Source organism: Podarcis muralis, chromosome 15 (genome assembly GCF_964188315.1).
Source record: "Podarcis muralis chromosome 15, rPodMur119.hap1.1, whole genome shotgun sequence".
In the NCBI taxonomy this organism is placed as follows: domain Eukaryota; kingdom Metazoa; phylum Chordata; class Lepidosauria; order Squamata; family Lacertidae; genus Podarcis; species Podarcis muralis.
The window spans coordinates 39,861,664-39,881,742 of record NC_135669.1 but is presented as its reverse complement, the minus strand read 5'-3'; the positions used below and the strand labels follow the sequence as shown (position 1 = coordinate 39,881,742).

The window sequence follows — 20,079 nt, the reverse complement described above, 5'->3', positions numbered from 1 at the left end:
TGCAGGATTTCCATGCCTCATCTCGGAGAAACATGTGAATTGTGACGATTTCTGCTAATGTTTCCATTTCTGGTGGAATGCTCCAACATCCCTTTCAGCTACTGAGCTATGCTCTCTCCATGACAGGGAACCACAGCACATGCCAGAGCTGCAGCACTGATCTCACTGCAGTGGTGGCTGTCGCTTGATGATGCAAGAGGACAGTAAGGCTGTCTGCCAAAACAGCAGTCTAGGCATTGACCTTAACAGTTAGCTTAGAGGAAAAAAATGTGTTACCAGTCTATTTACCTACTCTGTAAGTCAATGCAGCATGATCAGCATCTGAAGTAAAAAGTAACTCCCTTCCAGATTGCAAAAACCACCCTGATCACTTGCCTTACTTGCAAACAGGTAACCAACAAGACAGTCCTATGTAAGGTGCCATCACGTGGGAAAGCTGAAATGTTTGCAGATAAGAAGGGACAAAGGTTTACACATCCTTAGATTTGTGTTTGTGCTGACAGCCACAGCTGGGCGCATGTTACAGGGGGGCTTCTCAAGTGCTGCCGGCTTGTGGAAAGAACGTGGCTCAGTCGGTCGCATTTTGGTTACGGCAAATAAAAGACTGGCCTTCTGGTGACTCAGTGGAAGTAGTGCGTTGTGCCAGAAAATCTGGGCTATTCCAAAGTTGACTCGGGATGGAAGATTTACTTTGGACACCGAGCTGTCATCTTAACACTCCACTTGCAAGACCATGCCATGGGTCTGGCTGCCAGAAAATGAAGTGGCTGCGTTCCACTTGTTAGGAAAACTACTTCCCTTTCCAGGACTCAACACCTTATTTGCCACATCTGATCAATCCTGGCTAAGGGATTCTGTTATACACACACACACACACACACACACACACACACACACACACTTTGCATTAGTTCTTGGCTAAAGGGTAAACAAGCTTTTGGGGCCCGTGGACACATTTTGATTTCTGAGTACCACCCCCTCTGGTCTCCTCTCTCCCCGGGATCAACCCCCAGCCCCATGCCAGAGTGAAAAAGAGGAGAGAGAGAGCATAAACTTCGCTTTCCCAATGGAGCCATGCAATTAATGGAGGTTGATGATATCAGTAGCTCCTAGTTATGATGACTATATGCTACCTTCAGGGGAACAGCGGCAGGAGAAGGCTATGGCCCTCACATCCTGTTTGGGGGCTACTGGGAGCATAGGATGATGGACTAAACAGGTCTTTGATCTGATCCAGAAGGATCTTCTTACGTAGCAGCATGACAGCACAGGAGTACATCTACCTGAACCCTTAAGTACCTTCAGTTGCAATCGCCTTACAAAGCCTGTGAATCTTAGATTATCTGTCAGAGCAAACCACGGGAATGTGTAGGGTTGGGAGGAAAAAATGTGTACATATACATTTATTTTCCCCCTCCTGGGGCCCCCTGAAACAAAATTCAAGCGTAGCCAGTTCCTCTGGACTGAAAAGTCCAGATTGTGCGATTCTTATCAGATATGTGATTTACTGGCAATGTACAGCACGGGGGCTGAGAGGGAGAAGTGGGGGAGGTTTCTCCAGTTGCGACAATGTTTAAAGTCTGGAGGGGCATGTCATGCGCCACCCATACGGCTCACCACCACCACTCCAGATCACAGCGCCGAGCCAGGGGGTGCCCACTGCCAACGCTGTAAATGCTGCCATTAAAATGTTTGTTTTAATTCTGACCTCAGAGTCACAGCTAATAAACAAGAAAGGCAGTGGGAAATTGAAAAACAAACTCAATGCAGCTGTCGGACTGGCTGGTTCACAACAGCATTTTAACGGTGTCCTTTAATTTCAGCTTCTATGAATAGATCCCATACACAGCACGTTGCATACTGAGCAGCCAAGGAAGCCTTGTCTCCCGTCCCTCCCAACTCACTGGTATGCTGTGCGTGTCCCGTTTACAGCATTTAAAATAAATAAATAGATAGATAGATCCCTCAATCTTGTCCTCTTGTTTCCAGAAGGGCTGAACTAGTTCATGTTTGAGGAAGTCTTTAGCAAAGTGTCCTATAGCCGACCTGAACTGATTTACCTAACTATGCAGCCCTGAGAGTCTTTGTGGGGGAACCACTATGTAGCTCTGCGTAGGGAAGTTTTTAACGTGTGATGTCCTACTGTGGTTTTATAGTTTGCTGGAAGCCGCCCAGAGTGGCTGGGGCAACCCAGTCAGATGGGCAGCAGATAAATAATTATTATTGTTTAAATTGTTATTATTATGACTATTTTAACTTTGCATGTTAAAACTTTAACTTTGCACGTCATGTGCCCTAGACATGGCATCACCCCAGGGCATCGTGGGGAGTTAAAATGACAACTTCTGGACCCAGCCACCTTTTCAAAGATGACCCCAGGGCAGGCATCAGTAGTGAGCACTAACTGTACTCTCCAACATTTCACAGAGCAAAATAAGGACAGGGAATAGGCATAGCCATTCTCATAGCAAATATAACAACATATAGGTGGGGAGGCTGTTGTAAAAAAATAAAAAATCACACTATAGGAAGAGGGGCCTTTTAAGCATACCCCATAATACTTAGGGCATTGGAGGGTGTTCTATGCACTGCTCAGCATTCCTCACAACACAACTTTAAAGTAGGCCACAGCTAATTATCCCCAGATTGTACTTAAGAAGGCTGAGGGGACAGCAGTTTACCTAAAGCCACTTAGTCTAGAGAAGAGGTTAGACTTGGCAGCTCATGCTCCCCCCCAATGCCCTTCCTTTCCACTCCATCTCTGCATTATCAGGCATGAAAAGTTCTCCTTATATCGATGTTTTATGGACTTCTCCAAAATTCACTAGAATACCTTTTTAACAAGTAGCGCCGCTGCTTTTAAGAGCCCTATTATACAGCCTATGAAAATAGCTTTGCAGGGCCTGTATAATTGCTAACAGTTAAGTGCTAATGGCATTATATAAACAGGCTTCGAAGCGGTCTGTTCATAAATGCTACTCGGGGCAATATAAACCCTACATGAGCCAAGGAATCAGGACAGCAAAGACTTAAAAAAAAAAACAGGCCATGAAGAAAACGACATGGAGGGGGTGATAATCTCTATTGCATGGGTTTCATGAGTCATATCACATGCTATGATTTCCTGCACAGAAACAAACTCTGAAATCCTGCAATACACAGCAACAACCTTTGTGATGATGTGTGTTGCTGGAACCTATGACATTTCCTCTGGGAAGTCAGTTCCCCACTCTCTGTCCAATAACCCCAACTCCCTGGAAGCAACAATAACGTTTGGCCCCTCCAGATGCTGCTAAACTCTCAACTCCCATCAGCATGGCCAACGGCCAAGGATGATGGCAGCTGTAGTTCAGCAACAACTGGAGGGCCAGAGGCTCTCCACATACGGCTAAGCTCTCTCTGTGTGCAAGGCTAAGAATCGGTGTGACACAGGGGTATAGCGCGGGGGGTGGGTACCAGGGAGGCCACAGCCCCAAGCACACAATTTTTGAGGGGGCGTGAATCAGGTGCCCCAGCCGAGTGCTCCTCTCCGGCCTCCTAGGGCCACGTACAGTATATGTACAGCATCAGAACGATCAAGGTTGCTTGACATATGTAATCTTGATAAAACCTGAAGACAACTGCCTGGTAGGCCAACTGCATTGTCCCCATAGAGCAAACTGAAGGCATCAAGATAGAGCCACAGATGTTCCTCACCCTTGGATTAGGTGATGAACCCTAACCTTTGCAGCAGGTCCTAATTAATGCCACCTTAGGAAAGCCCTGTCTTACTCAGGAACCTGTGGAACTGTAGGAAAATTCCAAAACAACTCAGGCCCAGCAGACCACATAAAACTGATGTCCTATTAAACCGCTTGTGGTGGAAACAGACAGGACAGACACAATTACTTCAATAACTTTTGCCGTTATTAGCTCAGCAGCTTGCTCAATTCCAACCTAAATTACAAGATGTCTTTTAATAATGTACGCTCAATAATACAGGAGTCGCTTGCCCAGATCCTGGAGACCGGAGGCTAGACAAATCGCCCGTTTAGTCTAGCCTGGCCTAAGATGGAGCAATTGATTCTACTGGATAACAATTTAATCCTTTCCCCTCCTCCTCTTGTTATCAAGATTACACACACTTAGAATTCCTGGCAGAGCGTCATGTACAACATTAAGAGCTTGGAGGCCAATTCATAAACATCTTAATCAACCAGCCTCCTATGGTGTAGGTTCCTCCCGTCTGTGACGACCTCCCAAACTGTAGTCCGAGGCGCCTTTGGTCGAGGAGAACTTGTGGATTTACATTTACAGGTCAGATGTGTTTCTATCAGGGTCACTGTAAGCATCCGTGATGTTTGTAAACTGTTTGGACCTCTTTAAATAAGGGAGATGATTCAAGGCTTAATTCCGCCTAATGAAACTTTTAATAGGGAAAAAAATCCTGTGGTGTTTGGCTGTGGATCTCACATACCAGGGTGCAAACGCACCTTTTGACTCACTGGGTGGCCTCTGGCAAAGTAAAAGTCAGCGGGTGGCAGGATCTGGACCAGCATGGGTTGGAATTGTTGCTGCATTCAAACTGCTGCTAAACTCCCCAGATGACCCTGGGCCAGGAGCTCTTTCAGCCTAGCTTACATTACAGGGCTATTGGTTTGAATTGCTGCTGCATTTGAATTGCTGCTGAAACTCCCTGGATGACCTTGGACCATGAGCTCCTTCAGCCTAGCTAACCTCGCAGGGTCATTCTAAGGACACCGGCATTATTGCTCTAATGTATTTGTAAATTGCAAGGACGGAAGACCTGCAGCTCTCCGAATTATGTTCTCCAGATGCTGATGGACTCCCAATTCCCACCAGCCCTAGCCAGCACAGCCAACGGTCAGGAATAATGGGAGTTGGAGTCCAACAGCATCTGGAGGGCCAAGTGTAATTTATTTTTTTTAAGTGATGAATTATTTGGTAGTGGTTACTTTTTTGTAAGCCACCTTGTGCTCTAGAATTGGAGTGGAAGGGCGGGCCCAAAATCACCCCAATGAATTAATTAAATGGGGTCTTCCTGTGTGTGCTGATGTGAGCTTTTGAAGGAAAGGGTAGAGAAAAATAAATTGTTGATCATCTATTTTCTAAAAGTTTGTTTTTAATCCAACACAGCGAAAACAATGCTGGGGGCAGAAGTTATGAGTTACCAGTCTCTGCAGCCACAGCAGGCGCTGTGATTCTCCAGTGGTTTGACTTCACCCCCAGAGGGGCGCTCCATTGTCTCCTGAGACAGATGGGTGCCAACAACAATGTTTTAGATTGCAAGCCTGAGGGCAGGGAAGGTCTCATCACAGATAAATGTAAGGGGAGCCCTTTTCAACTGAAGAGCAGGATAAAAATGCTTTGAATAAATGAATGAAAGTGTTGACAAACAAGCATGCTGGGAGGGTGTTGATTTTTAACTTCTTTTGCAAAGCTGGTTTACACCTCCTTAGCAAGTCTACATCCCAGTTCGAAAACTGTGGTAGGCAGAGGCAGGTGCTGGAAATGGGGCACACAAGTGCAGAAGCCCCACACAGAAATACATGGCAAGATCTACAAATGCTATGATTAAAACACAGCTTCCCCTTTCCCCACCACTATCTCCTGTCACAAGCAGTAAGAGCAACAGAACTCTGAGCCACACACAGTTATTAAGGAGTTCTGACATAACAGATGGGCTGTCAAGCGCAAGTCCAACTAGCCACTGTAAGCAGGGGAAAGAGAGGACATCCATTCCATTTTTGTTCTCTGAAATGTGATTTCATCCCAAACCTCTTCGAGGCATTTTAATTCACTTTAAAACTCATTAATTTAGGCAAGCGGAAGCTCTTGATCTTCCACGGACCCTGTTTCACTGACCGCCATGCAGTCAATCAAAAAGTTATTACTCTTGTCGTAGGAAGGATAATAAACAAGTTATGCTGTCGGCTGGACGAGATTACACGGACAGGATGCATTCTACCTGCCCACAAGCCTTATTCAGCTGAAAGTAGGAAGGAGAGGGGCAAAGGTGCTTTCTTTGAGGCTTTAAATATCATTTTCAGATCACTTCTCTCCCCACCCATCACCGGGGGGGGGGGGGCACTAAGAAAGAAGTCCAAGTTACATCTCCAGGTTAAGCATTAAGTGCAAAAGGATAAGTGGTGTCAAATCTATGAGAATATTTGCACAAACCTCAAGAAATAAAATAAGAAAAATCTCTGTGCGTGTGATGTCTGTTCCAACTGGAATATAACGGATGAGGAAACCTTTTATTAACCTAACTTTTCAGATACATTAATGCCCATTTCCTACAGATATTGGATGCAATTTCTTGACCCAGTGCAGATATAATGCTTCCAATATCTCAGCATGGTAAGAAGATGGACAGCACGCTACAAAGTCATGTCTTCCTTCCCCAGTGGCAGATATGGGGAACCATATGCCGTAGGACTCCAGCTTCTATCAATCCCAGTCAGTCAGGGGCCATGGGAGCTGGAGTCAGTAACATCTGGAGGGCTGCTGGTCCCCCATCCCTTACTCATGAACATAGGGAGTTGCCTTATGCAATGGGTTCATTTAGCTCAGGCATAGGTAAACTCGGCCCTCCAGATGTTTTGAGACTACAACTCCCATCATCCCTAGCTAACAGGACCAGTGGTCAGGGATGATAGGAATTGTAATCTCAAAACATCTGGAGGGCCGAGTTTGCCTATGCCTGATTTAGCTCAATGTTGTCCTCACTGACTGGCAGTGATTCTTCTGGGTTTTAGACAGGGGATATTCCCAGCCTTACCTGGAGATTCCAGCAACTGAACCTGGGGCCTTCGGCAAGCAAAGCAGAGGCTCTACGCTTCAGCTGCATCCCTCCTCAAGGATTATATGTCTGCAACCCCACACCATGCCCATGTCTTTGGCTACTGACAAATGGAAACAGCATCCGACTTTCTTGGACTGGATTTTCAGCAAGACTGCATCGAGAACCACAGTAACAGAAGGCTACACCCTCACCCCGTGTTTGTAGCAAGCAGAATATGATGAGACGAAGAGCAAACAAGTCACTTACCACTAGGGTTGAAAGACATGCAGCAGATGGGCTTCTCATGTGCTGGGAAGTGAGCCACAATGCCATCGCTGTCTGAGTCCTCGCTTACCAGCACCTGCGCAGTAACAGAAAGAATAGAAGAAGAGTGGCGTATCTGCATTTTATCCTCTTTACATTCACAGTCCAAGGGTTGTGGCAAAGTTACGTGTGTGTGTGTGTGTGTGTGTGTGTGTGATACATTTATTTGCATTTCTGATATATTTCAATACAGGCAAGGTATAAACAAAAATATTATGAAAAGAGAAGAATCTCTGAAATAAATAAATAAAATAGAAATTTAGAAATAACAGAAAAACAGAACACATTCCTTGACTGACTTCCCATCCTCTCCTTCCATGGTTCCTTATATTTCCTCCTTTTCTTGTGTTTTCTTGGTTCACCCCGTCTATTGCAACTCCTTATTTTAACTCTAGTTATTTCTTACACTGCTGAGAATCTTACCATCCTTCTAGGCTGATTGTCTGTTTATAATACTTTTTCATATACTCAATGAAAACTATCCAGTCCTCCTTATGTCTTTTATAATTTTGATTTCTTATTCTAATGGTCATCCCCCCTACCTCCACATATTCTAACAATTTGATATGCCATTCTTCTTTCGTTGGCACCTTATCTGTTTTTCATTTTTGCACTAATAACACACGGGCGGCTGTTGCCACATACAGGAACGCATTTCTCTCTTTTGTTGGTAACTTCTGTTGTTATTAAACCCAACAAAAATGCTTCTGAATTTTTAGGAAATGATTTTTTAAACATTTTTTAAAGTTCATTATAGATCATTTCCCAACAGTTTTAAATTATGCTACACGACCACCACATGTGGTAAAAGGATCCCTCTGCCGTCTTACATTTCCAACAGTTACCCTTTGTTGATTTTGACATTTTTGCTAGTTTGTTTGGCATCAAATACCACCTGTGCATCATCTTTATGAGTTTTCCGCTTAGTGTGTAGCATGCCATAAATGTTAAATTTAATTTCCACGGTTGTTCCCATAATGCAAAATCAATGTTTTGTCCCATGTCTCTGGCCCAACTTATCGATGATTTCACCATTTCATCCTTTGTGTCCCACTCAGGTAATAAATTATACATTTTAGATAATATTTTAACCCTGGAGCCTCTTTCAAGCTGCAAGTTTTGTTCTGCAAATCCACATTTTTTATCTAACTTAAATGATGCATTCAACTGATGGTAACTTAACAAATCTGCCACCTGATCCTTTATCTCTCCATACCCTTTCAATTTATATTCCTCCCCAGTGACTGTTAGCAAGTCTCTATAATGTACTCCAATTTGTCTGTGTATAATTTTTTTTCCCTTGCAAGGGCTTCTGTTGGTGACAACCACATAGGTGTTTTCCTTTCTAACAAGGTTTTTGTATTTTCCCCATACCTATAGAGTTTTTTCCTAATTATGTGGTTTGAGAAACTCTTATAATCTTGCCCTTCCTGTACCACAATACAAAGTTACCTGTTTTTATACTGTCACGTTCAGAAGAAACTCTACACAGAAAGTAAAGACAGAAAAAAATGGCACGTTCTACACCAGGTGCAGGGAACTTGAAGCCCTGTAGACATTACTGGGTTACAAGTCCAATCTTCTCTGGCTACTGGCCATCCTGGCTAGCTGGGGCTAATGGGAGATGGAGTCTAGCGACATCTAGCAGGCTGCAGGCTTTAACCTTTCTAGCAAAGGAATCGCTTCCAACCAACCCAAACATCTTCCAATGGAGGCTGAACCATGGCACCAGTTTCCTCCACCCTTTCTCCCTACCATGTAGTTATGAAACCAACAACGCTGGAGAGAAGGGGGGGGGGGGGACACACAACAGGGCCACATTGTGTGTTCACATGGCTCCACATTACAGGGAGAGGAGCTAGGAGTCAATATGGTGTTGCTGCTGCTGGATAGTGGCAGCCCTGCATTGCCTGTTCCTGCTCAAGGATAGCATCTCCAAGCCCACCCAACCCTTGGCACCACTGTGCTCATCCATTTCCCTCTTCTAAATGCTTGTAAAGGTAAAGGTAAAGGTACCCCTGCCCGTACGGGCCAGTCTTGACAGACTCTAGGGTTGTGCGCCCATCTCACTCTATAGGCCGGGGGCCAGCGCTGTCTGCAGACACTTCCGGGTCACGTGGCCAGCGTGACAAAGCTGCATCTGGCAAGCCAGCGCAGCACACGGAACGCCGTTTACCTTCCCGCCAGTAAGCGGTCCCTATTTATCTACTTGCACCTGGGGGTGCTTTCGAACTGCTAGGTTGGCAGGCGCTGGGACCGAGCAACGGGAGCGCACCCCGCCGCGGGGATTCGAACCGCCGACCTTTCGATCGGCAAGCCCTAGGCGCTGAGGCTTTTACCCACAGCGCCACCCGCGTCCCTCTAAACGCTTGTACAACACTACAAACATGAACATGCAACATCCTCTGCCTGTGCCAACCATATAAGGAAGAGTAAGTAGCACAGAAACATTTCCCAAGGCAAATGTTTCAGAATAAAACTGGTAGCTCATCCATGGCCATTTGGTGGATAAACTCAACCAGAGATGACATACCTTGTTACTGTTGTGTACTGCAATGCAGCCAGGTAAGAGCCACCTGTGGTGCAAAGCAAGGCAAGGTGGGGGAAGCCTCAGGCAATACACAATACACAAGAAAGGTTCAGGCTGGATGCAAAGTCCAGGTTGTGTCCTGGGAAACAGAGCTCTGAAGTTGCTCCAAAAAGGAGAAAGCTAAACCTGAGGCCTTCTGTAGGAGTAAGAACAGGTGCAGTCTGATTATTAGCCCCACCTGTGCTGCAAGATGCTATTCTGCTTAAAGAAGCCCAGCCCTCTCTGCTGATCTCCTGCTGTGACACAGCAGAGGAGTCTTGGGTCTTACTGCTACTTCTGCAGTGGAGCCTCTGAGTCAGAGGCAGACAGTGTCACATCCTCAATCTAGGATCGGTGCTGGCCCTGCAGGTTCATCTGACAGTAGCACACCTGGGACTGGCCCTGCACGCCCTTGGCCCTTCTGCTTCAGAGTCCTCACCCTCATCCCCTGATGATGAGGAATCAAACCCCTGGGTTGTGATTCTATCGTGACTTCTGAGCACAGAATGGCATTTTCATTTGGGATGCTGCACAAAAGGAGGAAGGTGAGTAATAAGGCTGGCCCAAGCCATTTGCTCCCTGGTGCGAAGGACAAGATGGCACCCTCTCCCTGCTTCCCTGCACAGGGACCAGTGAGACTGGCAGCTGAATTTTACTTCCAACACTGGTGACATACTGCTGCAGCTGGGGCTGCAGACTAGTTTAGGGAGCTCAGGACAGACTGTGTGGCTCTGTCCACCAACAGAAATGGCTGGAGGAAATGGCTGCCCCTCAGCAACTGACAGCTGAGACCACTGGCTAATTTTGCCTAATAGTAGGGCCAGCCCAGGTAGGTAGGTAGACAGACAGATGTTTCAAGGTATAGCAGCAACTTGATCACAACAAACCAACAGGGGCCAGTTTAGAGCTTGGCATCCCTACCACCCCTACTCCACCCCTTTTCAGTTTTCTCCTGCATTCCCCCCCTCCGAAAACCCATGACCCCTTCTCTATGAAAAATGACATTTAATTAATATTATTTATTAGAACATCCCTGTTATTTGAGAGTGCATCAAGAGAGAAAATGCCAGGACACCAGGGGTTGGACTCGATGACCCTTTGGGTCCCTTCCAACTCTTAGGTTCTATGATACCTTCAAGCTTCCATGAACTGTTGGCATAACTGTATCTTTTTGTTTGATTCCAACATTAACAGACAGGACAATATTTGGGACCTGGATTGAATTAGAGAGGAGAATTCCTTTATTTAATAGACAGCAGCGGGGGCTTTTTAAAGAAGAAGAAAATACATATTCTGCCATTGGTGACACAGATTTGCTGGGCAGAGTTTAGTCATGAGCAGATGGGATGAGTTCCCTCCTGTGTTTTCACAGGAGAGATATCAGACACCTTGGCTTTGAAGTCCAGACAAGTTCCTGACTTTTCATCAGATTTTTGCAACTGTCCATAATGGTCAGTCACAGACTTGCTTGGGAAGAGGAAAGGCCATTAAACAGGATCATCAAACCCAAAAAAGGAGATGCAGTGGGCATGATGATATCAGAGAAATAGCCAATGAAGCTAAATGCTCAAAGATTCAGGAAAGATGAAAGAAAGTACACCTTCATGCAGCACACAGTTCAGCTATGGGACATGCTTCTGCAGGAAGCAGTGACTCCCAGCAACTCAGAGGGCTTTAAAAGACGATTGGAGAAATTCATGGAGGGATAAGGCTATCAATGGCTTCTAGCCACAATGGCTGAGCTCTCCCTCCATCGTCAGTATTGCTTCTGAATACCAGCTGCTAGAAACCAGAGGAGAGGAGAGTTGCTCTTCTGCTCAAATCCTGCTTGCAGGTTTCCCACAGGCATCTGATTGGCCACTGGACTAGATGGGCCATTCGCTCTTGGTTAACATGGCCAAGCCATGTTCAAATTCAAAGTTACTGTGCAGCAGTAGATAATCCATATTGAGGTTGCTGGCCTGATTAGACCCAACGCACTTGGACAGGACAGTCCTCAAACAGAGACCTTCAAATGTTCTTCGTATCGCATGGACACACAATCCAAGGGTGAGGGAACTTTGGACCTCCAGATATTGCAGAAGTACCACTCCCATCAGCCCTAGGAAGAATGGACAATGGCTAGGGGTGATGGGAGTTGTAGTTTGGCAACATCTGGAAGAACAAGGATTCTCCACACCTGTTCTAGGCCTAACTGTACATTACTTGAACAAATACATTTCTAAGAACAAGGTGGCTTCTAGAAGCTCCAAGAAAGCCCCATAACCATTTCAGGTTCTGTACATTTCCCTCAAGCTCAGATGTTGTTGTTGTTTAGTCGTTTAGTCGTGTCCGACTCTTCGTGACCCCATGGACCAGAGCACGCCAGGCACTCCTGTCTTCCACTGCCTCCCACAGTTTGGTCAAACTCATGCTGGTAGCTTCGAAGACACTATCCAACCATCTCGTCCTCTGTCGTCCCCTTCTCCTTGTGCCCTCCATCTTTCCCAAAATCAGGGTCTTTTCCAGGGAGTCTTCTCTTCTCATGAGGTGGCCAAAGTATTGGAGCCTCAGCTTCACGATCTGTCCTTCCAGTGAGCACTCAGGGGTTTGATCTTCTTGCAGTCCATGGGACTCTCAAGAGTCTCCTCCAACACCATAATTCAAAAGCATCAATTCTTCGGCGATCCCCTTCACGGATCACTCCCATGCCATGGCGAAGGGGCTTGAATAACTCAGAGAAGCTATGAACTATACTATGCCAAGCAGGGCACCCAAGATGAACAGGTCATAGTGGAGAGTTTTGACCAAACGTGATCCACCTGAAGGAGGAACCGGCAAGCCACTCCAGTATCCCTGCCAAGAAAACTCCATGGACAAAGACAACAAGCTCAGATACCAGGCTGTAAAACAACACACACACTCCATATCCAGAACTCTCTTAACAAGCCAGCCTTGTAGATGTCAGAAAAGGCAAGTAAATAAGATGATCCTCTGTGGTACAGAGAAGCCGCACTTGGGCTTCTGGAGAGATCAAGCCCTTAACATCCTTCCTTCCCCCACGGCAGCACCACCTTCTTCCGACCCCAAAGCCTTGGCCTGTCGCCGCCATCCCTGAAAGCGCATTAGAAAAACTCTTTCAGAGGCAAGGTTCATAAATCTGACCATTATCCTGCATAACGCACAGGAACGCAATATTTCCTCAGTTATATCTCCTCCGATCAAGAAAGGAGAAGCAAGTAGGCACTCAAGAAATCAACATTAAGTCTCCCTTCTGTCAAGACCCCAAAAATCACCACTCGTCTTGTCAGCTGCTCGACCTCACTTCCCCAAAGAGAGCTGACGATTTTCAAAAGGGAACAGATTCGACCTCGAGGGCTTAAGTGAATACACTCGGCTCCATCAACTGACTGGATTAAAGTTCAACAGAGAGACTGACATTGCTAGACAATGAAGGACACAGGTGGAGCGTCCCTTTAAAACAGGAGGACAAATGATTATAAAAGACTAACGTGACCTTCAGGTGTCCTGAGAAAAACCCCAAAGAACTGAACTTGCTTGCAGTAAAGGAGACAGATTTAGAACTGTGGTACAGACACACACATTGCAAGGCATCCTGGTTTTATTCTGTGTGATTTTTGGCCTGCATTGTGCCACAATTAATTTACCTCACATTTTTCTACCTCTTGACCATTCCCATATATGTATTTATTTAAGAATTTCTGTGCCACCTTTCAAAACATGAAAGAGTTTTCTCAAGGGGTCTTACATTAAATATATATATGAACAGGTAATTAAAATACCAAGAGGTAAAAGATCAGCAAAAATCACCTTGGATCTGCAAACCAATATATACAATCAAATATATAATAATAAAATGCAAATATATATGAGCAGTATTATTTTAATATCCTGACCACCTCTTCACACAAAGACAGATTGAAGAAGGAAAGTCCAAGGCTCACCTAAAAAAAAAAATGAAGGTGTCAAACATGCCTTTTAAGGGAGGGTGTTCCCAGGGACATGAAGCCAACACTAAAAAGGCCCTGTTCTTAGGCAGGGTCATCTGGCTCAGCTCCTAACTCTGAACACGATGTTTCTAGTGTGGTGGTGCTGCCCATGGGCTGTTTACTGGCCTGCTCTATATCCCCCCGACTGCATATTGAATGGTAACAATACCATTCTGGGCCCTAGGTCACATGACTGAGATGAAAAACGGTTTGGAATAAGTGAAAGTCTCTCCTTGCCTCATCTGCCATGCCCCTGGAACACCCCTTTTTGGAGACCTGCACTGGGGTATCTCAAGCTTATCCGGGGTCAGGGACTGGTGTAACTCTGGTTCGGGTTATGAAAAAACAAGACCCAGCAGATCCAAACTCTCTCACCCCGGGTTTCGATTATGCTGCAAGTGGGTGTACCACCCTCCCACTGCCCCCCAGACACCCGGCTCCACTTCATCAGCCTCAGTAGATTCTGCAATCCTGAAGTCTACCCACATTTGTTTGCGGCACGGAACATATTTAATTGGGCATTGAAGTAAAGTAGATGCCTTTTCCCTTCATTTCTGATCTGCCTGAGTGCATTGGATTGCAATGCCTCATTTGATCTGTGTTTGATCTTTTCTTACTGTATGCTGGAGCGGGTTGTGTTGTGTGTGCCCCCCCCCCCCGCTTAAATAAAAAACAACAGAAGGCAGACTAAACAATTTAGGAACCTAACCCAGGAATTCAAATATGGCATGAACCCTTGTAACCACAGCAGCATGTTCAACTGTATTCATCCATCCAAACGGGTCGGCGTTTGAAATTTCCTAGCGCTGAGTTGTGGCCCTCACAGGTTTGCTGGTTGTTGGCATTGTGTTGCGCACATACTCCTGAAGAGGGAAATGTGTATGTGGATCAACTGAACGAAGCTGAAATAATAGACAAGACAGAGAGCCATTCCCCTAGCTTTAATGGTGCCATTTAAACCAATCTTTAAAGACATCTCTAGCCTGGTAGCCAGAGGCGACAAGAAATTTCACGCAGGTGAATGAGAAGACTGGGGGAGAAAGGGAGAGAGGACTCCTTAAAAGAAGGCCTGGACTGAAAAACTGCGCTCCATACAGACTCTCTTGGGTGCTGAGATCGGCAGAGTGGGTCCTCTTGCTGGTTCCTCCGCCCACAGAAGGCCAGGGCCTTCTCTGTGGCAGCCCCTAAACTGTGGAGCTCCCTCCTCATAGAGCTGCATTTGGCACTTTCAATGTACAGCTTCCGGAGAAGGTCAAAGATGCACCACTTTACCCTGGATTTTTGACACTTGAGCTGTATATATTTTTAGGACCCATCTCATTTTTATGATTGTAAATTGTTTTTAATTGTTTTTAATGTTGTGCTTTAATTTTGCAACCCATCCAGATAGATAAAAAGTAAGTATTTATCCTTCTGCTTTTTTTTGCAGCACCAAATTGTTTTGTTTTTTTAATTGTGAAGCCCTCATCTGTCCAATCTGACAGAGCCAATATAATGTCAGCTTCAAATTTTTTAAGATGTTCAGCAGCAATAATGGGTGGAGAAAAAAGAACTCTGAAAGAAAAACAATGAGCACCTCAAAACATTTATAGCTAAGGTCAAACATCAGTAGGGAGAAGGAGGAGGGGGAAGCTAAATGTGATAAATCTGCAACGTTAACAGCTGCTTCCCTTTTAATAGAATCCAGCGTAAACTCAGAGCAGCCTTTGGCTTGGCTCGAGCCATTAATCTGCGACAAAAATGTCTTCTTGAGAAAAAGCAGAGCCCCTTTAATAAAAGTTAAGGCAGACAGTATTGGGTTCAGAGGGAATCCTGTTGCTTTTTTATATATAAAGAGAATTATTCAATAATAAGTGCAGATAGAAAGCACACACAAGAAAAAAATGCAGGGGAAGTCAACACTCAGGGTAGCAGACTGCGTTATCTGCAAAAAGAGAGTTTTGCTGTAAATAAACACTGGCGACAACATGGGCTAATGAAAGTCTACATGGTAGGTTTAAGTTTTATTGTTGGGAGGTCATTTATTTGTTAAGTTCTTGGCCTGGGGCCCATGGATGGCTTTTCTCATAGAGTCTTGATACTTGATAAGCATCTTTCATTGGCCATGGTTTTTTTCCCCTTTTTTAAAAATCAAATCCTTAAACTGAATGAAAATTAACTTTGCATGTTGCTGCTATTGGCCATGCCTCTCTTCCCTCACCAAATTTTATTGTCTTCTATATCACAATACACTAATAAAGGGGTTTGCGGGGGGGGGGGGCAGTTGCACAGAAAAGTGCCAAAACCCTGGATCCAGAAAAGCCCATTTATGCGTATGGCTTTTCCAACAGCATATTCTTTGCATAGTTAGAAGCTCTGCTTTCACGCGAAAAGCAAAACTTGGCAGGATTTGAAATAAAGAGGAACCTTCAATGTTTGCTTCTTTGCTTATTAAATCTGCATACCACCCTTTCTCCTCAAAGGGTGCCCAAGGCAGCTAGAAACATTAAATTTGATAGGGCCATACTCAAAACAATAATTAAAATGATTCTTTAAATCTACAGTGCCCTGAATATTCCTATCCCCTTCCAGGTGCCTGGACAAATAAATATGTATTTGGATTTTGCCTGGAGGATAAGTTTATCAATGGCTATGAGCCATCATGGCGATGGTTTACCTCTACTGTTGGAGGCAATATGCCTATGGATGCCTGTTGTTGGGAAAGTCAGGGGGAGAGGGTTGCTGTTACACTCGGGTCCTGATTGTGGGCTTCCCATTGGGCAGCTGGCTGGCCAGTGTGAGAACAGGATGCTGTACTAAATGGACCACTGGCCTGATCCAACAGGGCTCTTACTGCATTCTCAACATGGGCAGGGAAGGGGACTGGCAGAACTCCCCACAGGAGGGAGTTTGCCCCCCAAAAAGACATCTGTGACTAGGCAACAGTTGTCTAACACACTTCTGGAAGGGGGGGCTTGATTTTAAACCCTCAGTCACTTTAAAGCACCATGCAGGGCTCTTTGCAAGGACTTTGTGACTTTAAAGCACTCAAACACCAAACACATCACTGTGACATCAGGTGATTGACAGCTGGGCGGCCACAGAGGCCAGAATCTGATAAGGATCTAGTCTGTGGAGCCAAAAAGAGTATCCCAGCCTTAGTCTTTGCAGATTGACAGCAATGCAGATTAGTCTGTTTTAGCTATTGGTGTGTGTAGGGGGGTGAGTTTTGTCAGTATGCTAGCTGAAGTGTCTGCTGCTGGCTGAATTGTCTCCATTTTATGCCAAGTTGGATTTGATAGCTGGATTTTAAATCAATGAACTATTGCCGGTTCAGCTTTATTGTTTTATTATTGAATCGCTGGTATGCTATGCTCTTACATTTTATTCAGCTTGCATGTCACCTGGAGGATTTTCTTTTTATTAGGCAGCTCAAAATTGGAAATAAATGCATACATAAAAAGAGCTCAAGGTTCAAACTAGGAATCTCAATGCCCAATGACCTGGCCTAGTGAGTCACTTGTGCGGGCTCAGAATTCGCTGCCGCCTTCAAGCACACAGGAAGCTGCCTTATACCAAGTGCTACCTTACACCAAGCTTCTAGCCCTCATGGAGGCACAGAGGTAGATTCTGAAAGATTGTGGGCAATGCCTTTTGAAACAAAAGGGCTAACAGAGTAAGAATTCCAGTGTTGGTGTGTTGGTTATGGCTTCATAAGAAGCTAGAAAGCTGTCTTGTTCTGAATCAGACCATTGGCCTATCTGGATCAATACTGTCTACACAGACTGGCAGCAGCTCTACAAGGTTTCAGGCAGGGGTCTTTCCCAGTCCTACCTAAGCACACCAAGGTTTGAACATGAGCCCTGTTGGAAGTTTGAGAGCAACTCAGCTTGTACAAGAGGGGTTTGTGTGGAGTTAAGACAGATATGGAACCTCCTGATTCCCAGACTATCCCTGTACCTTTATCTCTATGCTGACTTCTCTATCTCTTTGTTATTTAGAATGATACATCTAAGTTTGCATCCTGTTTATAACTTCCTGCTCCTCACACCTATCTCTCAGACCACAAGATAAAAAGTCATCTTTGAACTACCCTCCAAGAGAACAAAGGAGCAAGCATGGCTGTATTGTTCTTCTCTAGACTAGTTAGACTAAAACGAGGAACTTTTTCTACCAGTCATGTATTTCCTACGATAAACTACTTCATTATGTTGGTTTGTGTGTGTGTGTGTGTGTGTGTGTGTGTGTGTGTGTGTGTGTGTGTGTGAGAGAGAGAGAGAGAGAGAGAGAGAGAGATTCCAACAGGTAAAGTCTACTCCCTAACCAAAATTCACAAGACAGGCACTCTTACGCTTCAAAAGTTATCCCGACAGGCCCTTTTGTATTCACTGAGATACAACCCTTCCGCATTGGACCCTGTGATTGGCAGGCAGTGATTCGCACAATGTGGTAAGCCAAAGGGACTGTGCAAATTTGAAGACTCCCGGAGAGAAGCTTGCAGCTGCTTTGCTGCTCCTTGGTTTTTCTGCTCCCATGCTGTGCAGCGCATTGTCCAAGCCCAGGCTCAAGGTTAAGCTCTTTCTCCTTGCTAACCACAAGCTGTAGCCGAGGTTTGCTCTTTGTGGAGCAGAAAAGCAGTCAAGAGGAGTCCACGTGGTCCACATCAACCATAGGTTGGCTCACCATGGCATGTGAACAAGGTTCATAACGAAGCTTCTAAACCGGCCACATGAATACCAGGACCTTGGCCTTCTGGTCAACAGGACAGCAGCATCCACTCACTGCACATCGATTTCTGTGCTATGCTCTGCACTGAGTTGCAGCGTATTCCTCTGCCTTAAATTTCAGTCAGTGATGGATGGCAGAGGGGATGGCTTGGAGAATACACCCGCCAGGCCTGGGTTCGAGTACCTAGCCTTAGCAAGTGTAGGTCTATGCATGCTTTGATTTACTGGATCAAGGCAGGCTTCCCCAACTTGGTGCTCTCCAGAAGTTTTTGACTGTTAGCTCCCATCAGCCCTGAAGACTCTGTTGGCTGGGACTTATGGGAGTCGTAGTCCAAAACATCTGGAGAGCACTAAGTTGGGGGAGCTGGGTTAGGGCAACTATTGCAATAAAAAAATATTGTTCCTTTTTCTTTCTGTTACCATGCATTCTCCATCAGCTATGCAAGACATTTAGCAGGTTTAAAGTGAGGCCCAAAACTGCAAGGCTTTTGAGAAAGGTCATTATTTCAGACCGACTCTGGGTGGTCCCACCCAATGAATTAATTAAGTCAAAAATCAAAAGGTCAAAAGAAAACATCAGTCCAGCCACTAAAAGTTTATGCGTTTAATTTCAATTAGGGGAAGGGGGGGCAGAAAAAGAGGAAATCTGTATATCTTTGTTTTCACTCATTTCAACTAATTGATGGCTCCAAAGAAACGACCATTACATCTAACTGAAAAGTTTGCTAACACTTCATTAAAAGGAAGTTTAAACAAGCTCACAAACCTTGTTAATGTATTTGGGTTGACCACAAAGTTGTTTGGGCTTCTCGGTAATTATTTTTATTCAGCTTTCAAATATAAACACAACAGCCAAGTCCAATAATTCAACTATATATATATATATAACCTGATGCTACAGTTCTGTTTCAAAAACTACCACTGTTGGGGGCTGACTACGTAAACTGCTACCACAAGCAATTTTTCACAAAAAGGTGTCTGTGCTGAGAAAAGTTCACTAAAATATTTTCCGTCCAACAGGTTCCATAGCCTTAAGAGCAAAAGCAAACCTTTATTCTCCCATATACTGTATGGTCTCTAAGTAAGCTTTTCAGGGTACACAAGTCACAAGTAAAGGTACCCCTGCCCGTACGGGCTAGTCGTGTCCGACTCTAGGGTTGTGCGCCCATCTCACTTAAGAGGCCGGGGGCCAGCGCTGTCCGGAGACACCTCCGGGTCACGTGGCCAGCGTGACGAAGCTGCTCTGGCGAGCCAGCACCAGCGCAGCACACGGAGACGCCGTTTACCTTCCCGCTATAAAGCGGTACCTATTTCTCTACTTGCACTTTAGGGGTGCTTTCGAACTGCTAGGTGGGCAGGAGCTGGGACCGAAAGACGGGAGCTCACCCCGCCGCAGAGATTCGAACCGCCGACCATGCGATCGGCAAGCCCTAGGCGCTGAGGTTTTACCCACAGCGCCACCCGCGTCCCTCACAAGTCACAAGAACTGGGTTCAAATCTCAGATATGCAGGGACATTTTCCAAGTAACCTAAATCTCTCTGAACTTGCTCTTCCAGAATTGTTGTGAGAACAAGAGGGGATAGTCCACGACTGCAAGTACCATAGCGCACATTTAAAGCACATGACTTCCCCCAAATAATCATGGGAACTGCCGTTTGCTATGTGTGCTGGGAATTGAAGCTCTGTGGGCGAGTCAACTGCAGCTC

The 20,079-nt window shown here is 45.3% G+C and overlaps 1 protein-coding gene across 1 annotated transcript in view; it reads right to left on the bottom strand.

The window, feature by feature from the left end:
• BCAS3 (BCAS3 microtubule associated cell migration factor) overlaps positions 1–20,079 on the bottom strand; it is a 457,979-nt gene that overhangs the window by 350,951 nt on the left and 86,949 nt on the right. Inside the window, 1 exon segment of the mRNA XM_077919460.1 lies at positions 7,052–7,145. Coding sequence (XP_077775586.1) covers positions 7,052–7,145 — 94 coding nt within the window.